The sequence below is a fragment of the Ipomoea nil genome, unplaced genomic scaffold (genome assembly GCF_001879475.1).
Source record: "Ipomoea nil cultivar Tokyo-kokei standard unplaced genomic scaffold, Asagao_1.1 scaffold0672, whole genome shotgun sequence".
Taxonomy (NCBI): Eukaryota; Viridiplantae; Streptophyta; class Magnoliopsida; order Solanales; family Convolvulaceae; genus Ipomoea; species Ipomoea nil.
In genome coordinates this window covers 1,801,589-1,809,659 of record NW_017617100.1, presented here as the reverse complement: position 1 = coordinate 1,809,659, position 8,071 = coordinate 1,801,589, and the positions used below count along the sequence as shown (strand labels likewise).

The following is an 8,071-nucleotide window of genomic DNA, read 5'->3' as shown; positions in this document are numbered from 1 at the left end:
GACGCATACTGACAAAAACTAGTCCACCATATGTACGAGACAACCATGTCGTCTCAAGTCAAAGGATTATTGCATACTTGTAACATACAACATACCGATGACAAGTAGGTAAACACCATACGATACATTGTAGTCAGTCATTGTTCAATGACTTGTTCTCTAACAATCATCCACATGTTCACTCTCCGTATCTCATATGAAATGACATAAGACTCACCATAAGAAAGACAATGTGCTAGTCTTATCGGAATTCTAATGCCCAATTAGAATTCCTATGACTAGGAACAATTTTACAATACTTCATTTATTAATTCTTCATCACTCATATTATTAACTCTTAAAAATTAAGAATTAAGAAGATTGTACAAAATAATATCAAATATAAAATTAAAAATAAATAAGGAATGTCTGGTAATGAAAGATCGTTCTTAGTTATTTTAGATGTTCCAAAATTTTTGTGCTGAAATACATACTCAATTTGGTAAACTCATTCGTGTTCTGCATAGTGACAATGCTAAGGAATATGTCTCTAATCCCTTTCAGTCCTATATGACCTCTCGAGATATGTTACACCAACGGTCGTGTGTTTACACACCTCAGCAGAATGGGATGGCTAATCACAAAAATCAACATTTAGTTGAAATTGCTCGCACTATGTTAGTACACTCTCATGTTCTTGGGTTGATGCTATCCTTACTGCGTGTTACTTGATAAATTGCATATCATTACTAAACAATGATACCCCATATTTAAGGGTGAGAAAAAAATCGGACCGACCAAAAAACCGACGATCGAAAACCGAACCGTCCGAAAATTTCAATTTTCGATTCAATTTTGGTTATTAAGGTAAAAAAATATTCGGTTATCGTTTTTTCAAGAGAAAATTGAAAACCGACAGGAAAACCAAAGATTAATATAAAAGAAAAAAATAGCTAATCTCATTTGCAGTTTGCAAGTCCATAGTCTATCACATTAATTTTTTTTATTATTATTATAAGGAAGGGGGATACCCTACATATACACACTATTGCCTCAATTGAGGTTCGAACCTTACACCTCCCACTTAAGGGAGCAATCCGATACCAGTGGACTACAAGCCACTTGGTCTATCACATTAATTTTAATCACTTATTTACAACATTTGTTAATCATATAATGTATAAATATAGTTTATTTATATCTCACTAAACTACTATTATACTTGAGGACATTAATTTTAATTAATTATAAATACTGCAGAATAATATATTGTTTTTTCCCTTTAATAATTTAGTCTTTTAACATTAGTCAAATAAATAAAATAAATTTAGCTATATACAGAACTTATAAACAAAGTAAATTAAGGAACATAAATTCAAGCATTAAATATAGAGTAAATAAGAAAATAAAAAAAATAAAAATAAAAAACATCAGCATAAGCACATAAATAACATCTACCCCTACCATGTATATGACACAATGAAAAGAATTGCATGAAACTGTTTACTGAAATTTAAAATTTGTAGATTAGACAGAACCATCATCATCAAAGGTTTTGTTCTCCAGAATCTCCACACCTTCATTCCCTCATTTCCCTGTAATGTTCTGTTGTTAGATTTTCATAACTAGAGACATATGGGCTCTCTCATACTCTTCCCATGACAAAGACAAACCGAAATTCTTTAATCAAAATCAGTATTTCGGATAATCCTGGAAACCAGACTATTGGATCAATGATGCCAGGCCAAGAACTGCAAAACTTTCTATAAATCAAAGCTATTTTACTAAAAAAAAAAAAAAAAAAAAAACAGTTATATTTAACTGACCAAAAATTGTCAGTTTCGGTTATATCAGTTATAAAGGTTGTTCGGTCGATTTTCGGTCGGTTATGAAGGTTCGGTTGGAATTTCGGTTATTAGTCGAAAACCGACCGATGCTCACCCCTACCCATATTCCATTGTGTATCCTTCGGTTGATCTTTTCCCTTTTTCACCTTGGGTTTTTGAGTGTGTTTGTTTTGTTCATGACATGACTCCTGAGCGTTCGAAATTTGCCCCTAAAGCTGTCAAGTGTGTTTTCTTGGGTTATTCCCGGCTCCAAAAGGGTTATCGATGTTATTCTCCAGAACTTAAGTATCGTTTTGTGTCTGCGGATGTCACTTTTATTGAGTCTACTCCTTTCTTCCAACCTTCAGCAGGTGACACAGTCTCTATTTTAGAGGTTCTCCCTCTTCCTTATTTTGGTCCACTTCCTCTTGCTCAGGATCCTATTCCTCCAACTGCTTCTGACCGCCCCCTTCAAGTCTACCAACGCCATTCACGCCATGTGTCTATTGAGGTTCCTGTTGACTCACCTATGCCACCCGATTCTCCGGCTACGGTTCCACCACTTCAAGTGCAATCTGACATTGATCCCACTGAGACACCCATTGCTACCCGGAAAGGTACACGTTCTACTCGTAACCCTCATCCTACTATTGTGGTGTACTACATTTCTTTTCCCAATACCAGCCTTACAAAGAACCTTACCAGGCATTTTGCTGAGCACATTGCGCGCCATCCTGCTAGTGTATATATCTTTACTAGTATGCATTCTGTCAGTGTCACAGTGTTTGTAATCTTCATTTATATTGTTAAGCACGCTGTCATGAAATGATCTGTGGATTGTTCATACCTGCCATGAAATGGAAATATGGAATAATAAAAATAATATACTCATAGTTGGGAAATCGTATCCCAACACCGGCCTGCCATCTTCAATCAGAAATACACAATTTTAAAGAAATTATTTCATGCTGCTGTTGTCCATACACCGTAAGGTGCAACTTAATCCTAGAATAGCTAGGTTTAACCCAAGGCTATTAAAGAGAACTAGACGAAGTGCAGTGGGATGAACTTAAACAAGCAAAGCATGCTCTCATCAGCAAGACCAATGTGTGAAAACTCACTAAGAATTGAGAAATTGCAACAGAGGAACCAAACCTTTGTATTCCAGTTTCTGGGTAATAATTGGTATGCTCCAAATTATATGCTGCTGCTGCTGCATATACATCCTAAATAAGAAGCTCACAAGAACAGGCCTATTGCATCGAAAATTCTTCCATTGGGTGCTGTCTGCATTTGTGTGATACAGCAAATTGGTCTGCATCTTATTCCATTTTATTGTTTGATTTTTGACACTAGATAGTAGGGATTCATGTTGGCTTGAGAAGCATATTTTAGAAATGTAAGAGGTAATTAAGCTTATTTATGAGAAGAAACTCTTTCTGCAATGATAAGATGTCTGCCTGTCTACAAAACAAAACTGAAAACAGAAAAAAGAAGGGAGCATACCATGTTCACAAGATTCAAGGAGTTTTGATGACATCTGAAAAGTGAGGTAACATCTACAAGAAAACAACAATAATAATCAGGTAATGCCCGTTCAAAGCTCAATCATTTAGCAGAGAAGAAAACCTATAAATCTTTCATTTTTTTGCTGTTTGGTTATATTTAGATCTAGGTGTTGGCTAAAAATACCTCAACATTTTCTATTTCAAGTTCATGTGCAGGGGATGATTTGGTTATATCCTTCACATCTTCTGATCCTGTCTCTGAACCCATATATTATTGAGAAGTTTCCAACCACCTAAGAATTCAACCCTGTCAAATTTTCAAAAGCAGAAATACTTGTACGCAGAAACTCAAAGGAAATGAATAACTACAGACTTACCTTCAATAAAATATATGGACATCAAGTACAACGCCAAAATACATACACTTCCACTAAGGGTTGGCCATTTTGTCATTTTCCAATGTATTTTGAATCATGTGAAGAAGAGTGGAATCTTGTCCTTCCCGCAGGATTGAATCAAGTACAATCTCGCAAGTACTATTATCAGGTGAGAATCCATACCTCAACATTTTCTGCAACAGTACAATGGCCTCACGATGCTCATGCATTTTAACAAATCCACGAACAAGAACATTGTATGCCACACTACTGGGCATGCAACCACTGTTCTCCATTTTGCTGAGGAGATGTTTTGCATCTTCTAGCAGACCTTCTTGGCAAAGTCCACTTAGCACACAAGTATAAGTTATATCATTCGGCTGCAAACCTTTAGAACGAAGGCCATTGAATAGGTCCATTGCACTATCATGCTCTCCATCTTTGAACAGTCCGTCTATGACAATATTGTAGGACCTTATATTAGGAACCAAACCCTTATCTTCCATTGCACTCAGTAGTGAATGTGCTTGAGCTACGCAATGGCTCTTACAAAAGCCATCCAAAAGGATATTGTAGCTGACAAGACTCAGACCTTCATTCCTAGCTTCCATCTCATTGAAAAGCTTCATGGCAGCATCGCATTTCCCTGCTTTGAATAAACCTTGCAATATAGTGTTGTAGGAAACAGCGGAGGGCTTCAACCTTTCCTGGGGAAGATTTTGAAAAATTTGCAAGGCCTTGTCTATCCTCCCAATCTTGCAATATCCATTCATCAGAATGTCATAACTACGAGTATTAGGTTTGCATCCCCTACAGTTCATGGTCTTTAGGAGTTCCACTGCATTTTTAATTTGTCCTTGTAAACAATATCCATCCATCAATGCATTGTATGTAACTACATCAGGATCTACCCTGTCTCGAATCATTTCCTCTATGACTTTCACTGCATCTTCAATCCTTCCCTCCTTGCAGAAGCCATCAACCAAAATGCTGTATGTATGCACATCTAGACAAATCCTAAAGTCCCCCATCTGTTTCAGCATCCCTACAGCCTCTTTCCATCGACCAAAACTGAAAAGTCCACGAATCAGTGAATTATAGGTCACGACATTGGGAGCAATGCCCTTTTTAATCATTTCAGCAAATAGCACAAGGGCATCATTCACCATTTTGTCTTTGCAAAAACTGTCAATAATAGTGCTATACGCTACAACAGCAGGCTTACAATTTCCTTTCTCCTCAAACAGACGAAGTAAGTTAACAGCCATGCCAGTGAATCCTGCTTTGCAAAGGCCGTCAATTACTACTGATAACAGAAATTCATCTGGCTCACATATCTTCTCTACAAACAACTTCTGAAACAGTTTACAAGCCTCCCGAATCTTATCTTCAAGGAACAGCCCTTTTAGTATGGTGCTGAAGACAGTAACGTTGGGCACATGGCCACTCTTGAAGAAGCTTCCGAGGACTGCAAAACTCAAATCAACTCGGCGCAAACGACAAAGAGAATTTATGACAACGTTCAGTGTATACTCATCGGTTTGAATGTCTAATACACGCATATTGTTGAATAAAGACACAACATACAAGTAGCATTTCATCTTCACCACCGCATTCAACAGCTGAGTGAATTCAATTATAGAAGGTCGGGGTTGCATTCGAACCATTTGATCATACAAAGCAAGGGCTTCATCGAGCTTGCTAACATACTTAAACCCAGATAGGCGATTTTGCAAATACAACTCAAGATTCATCGAAGGGGGACAAGCAACCGTATCATGAGAGTTAAGAGTTTGAGAACTAAAGAAATATACCATTGCAACCAGTGGGTTGACGCTACAACGATAATACGGGAAATTATTGCCTCGGTGGTGAAAATAATTGAAATGCCTGCGGGTGAACCCTGCTGAAGCTGAAACACAATGTCTATTCATCTTAACAAGAATTCAAGGCTAGGGTTTCGACCAGCACCCAATTCAAATACTGCAAATCATTTTCCTGTTCAATTTTGATACCGGCAACGAGAGATTCTTGATCCTCAAATGAAGAGGGAAAGACATATTATATTTTTTTTTTTTGAGTAAATATAAGTCCCTCGACTTTAGTGATTTTGTAATCAATAGTTCTAAACTTTCATTTCGATCTTCCGTCATCCTCTGAATTTTAAAAATGGCTTCTAGTAGTCTTTCAGTTAAGTTTGTCCGTCTCAACCGTGAAATCTAAGGGGCATAATAGTCTTTTTATTTAATTTTCCACAAATACACAATCTGTCGAGCAAATCGCTACAAAAAAACATCCCTCCCTAACCCTAATCGATTTCTCTTCCATCGGAGCAGCTAATTCCTCCCATTGCCGTCATGTTCTACCGGGTGTATTGTTACGCCGGCGGAAGGGGGCTGCGGATTATTGGGGCAGAAAGGGTCGACTTCGCCAAGCAAAAGCTAGCGAATGCTGTGTATGAATGAAGCAGAGAATCGCGGCGCACGCGGTTGGGGAGCCCGACGGGTAAAGATCTGCCGCCTCCGGTGATGGGCTGCGGCCATGATGAAAACAACTTGAACAGAGACATAGTTGTGGATTAGCAGTTTGATCTTCTTAGTGGGTGTTGGTCAGATTGTGGGCAACATCTCAGATCAATTATTGCATTGCTAGATATCTGTGTTCTCTTAGATATTACTCCGTATAATATAATATCATATCATATAATGATTTCTCTTTTAATTTACAACATTTGAAGGTATGATCTAAGACTCTAAGTGAACCTCACCTACTGATTATAATAGAAGGTAAGTTTACCTAATGATTTGATCTCTTATTTTGATTGAAGGTGTGGTTTAAGCGAAGCTCACTTATCCATGGACGAAGAAATGGGAGGAATTAGCTGCTTCGATGGAAGGGAAATAGATTAGGATTATGGAGGGATGGGTCTTTTTAGTGATCTGCTCGACACACTTTGTATTTGGGAAGAAATAAACGAAAAGGCTATTATACTCCTAACATTTCACGGATGAGACTGGACAAATTTAACTGAATGACTATTGGAAGATATTTTTGAAATTCGGAAGATGACGGAAGGTCAAAACGAAAGTTTAGGACCATTGATGGCGGAATCACTAAACTCAAGGGACCTTTACTGGTATTTACTCTGTATTTTTTTAAGGAATAGGCCTCTAATTACACATCAAACCGTAATTAGGTCACTAAATTCAAAAAAAAAAAATTATGTTATTTTAAATTATTCAAATAAAATTAAAAAAATGAAAAAATTACACTTCCGTCCTTAAGTGTTGGTCATACTTACTTTTTGTCCCTAAGTTATCATTGACGTTGCATTTTTTGTTCCTTTACTAATAAAATATTAGGGACGAAATTTGCAATTTCAAGGACGAAAAGTGTGCACGAAAGTACAAAAATTGCAACATCAATGATAACATAGGGACAAAAAAGTGAGCATGACCAAGGGACGAATGTTACAATTACTCTATAACTTAGAGACGAAAGGTGCAATTTTTCCTTAAAAATTTATTTTTAAATTCGGTAATCGACATCAGCATATTAATGGGCAAATAAGTCATTTTAAGTTACATTATAGAATCTGTGTTATTCAAAAGCCTAATTGTAATTTTTTTTTTTTTTTGGTGTTCAATGATCTAATTGCAATTTGGTGTGTAGTTAGATGGTCTATCTGACCTTTCATTTTTATTTTTTTAAATTCATTTTGGAAAATTTACACTTTTCGTCCCTAAGTTACATCAGTGTTGCATTTTTTGTCCTTTCGTGCTCACTTTTCATTCTTGAGTTATACTAAAATTGTAAATTTTATCCCTAATGTTTTATTAGTAAAGTAACGAAAAGTGCAACGCCGCCAATGATAACTTATGGACAAAAGGTGCAATTTTTCCATTCATTTTTAATAATAAAAAAAAAAAATTCTCAAGGCCATTTACTAAAAAAAGTTAAAGGGGGTGTTTGGTTGCAAGGAGGGAATTAAAGGAAAAAGAATTGCAATTTTATGGGAGATGGATAATGTCGAATAAAGTAGAAATTCAAATTTCATTGTTTGGTTTGCAAGAATAAAATTATTGAAAATTTTAAATTTTGTGTTTGGTATCCATGAGAATTGAAATGGAATAAATAGTATTAAGATTAAAATGTCCTCCTACTATTATTAATATTAATAATAATATTAAATAACAAGTAAATTTGTGTCAAAATTATAATGCAGTGAAGTTGTTATTTGGACACATTGGATAAGCTTAAATCACTATAACATATTTAATAACTTTCAATATTTACTTAATCATGCAGCGTTAAACTTCATAAGTTCACCTCCAAAAAAACTTCATAAAAATAAAAGTACACAACTTAGGCTCTGTTTGGC

The 8,071-nt window shown here is 36.0% G+C and overlaps 1 protein-coding gene across 4 annotated transcripts; it reads right to left on the bottom strand.

Annotated features, from left to right (window-relative positions):
• Window positions 1–1,365: 1,365 nt before the first annotated feature.
• Window positions 1,366–5,738, bottom strand: LOC109174950 (putative pentatricopeptide repeat-containing protein At1g12700, mitochondrial). 4 transcript variants are annotated; one of them, XR_002053214.1, is made up of 5 exons: window positions 3,874–5,738; window positions 3,312–3,364; window positions 2,961–3,092; window positions 2,653–2,739; window positions 1,367–2,572 (listed from the first exon to the last, which is right to left on the bottom strand). XR_002053214.1 is itself a non-coding variant. In XM_019324186.1 (4 exons), the coding sequence occupies exons 1-4, from the start codon at window positions 5,622–5,624 to the stop codon at window positions 2,624–2,626; spliced, it is 1,965 nt and encodes a 654-aa protein (XP_019179731.1). In that variant the 5' UTR covers window positions 5,625–5,738; the 3' UTR covers window positions 1,366–2,623. The 4 variants fall into 4 exon arrangements, 2 of the variants coding, with proteins under 2 accessions (XP_019179731.1, XP_019179732.1); XM_019324186.1 differs by lacking the exon at window positions 2,653–2,739 and having other exon boundaries at window positions 1,366–2,652; XM_019324187.1 differs by having other exon boundaries at window positions 1,367–2,739.
• Window positions 5,739–8,071: the final 2,333 nt, after the last annotated feature.

Coding starts and splice junctions, on each gene's coding strand:
- LOC109174950 (XM_019324186.1), bottom strand. CDS start 5,624: ATGAATAGACATTGTGTTTCAGCTTCAGCAGGGTTCACCCGCAGGCAT. Junction 3,365..3,873: donor CTGTTGCAGAAAATGTTGAG/GTATGGATTCTC, acceptor GTTTTCTTGTAG/ATGTTACCTCACTTTTCAGA. Junction 3,093..3,311: donor CCTTGAATCTTGTGAACATG/GTATGCTCCCTT, acceptor ACACAAATGCAG/ACAGCACCCAATGGAAGAAT.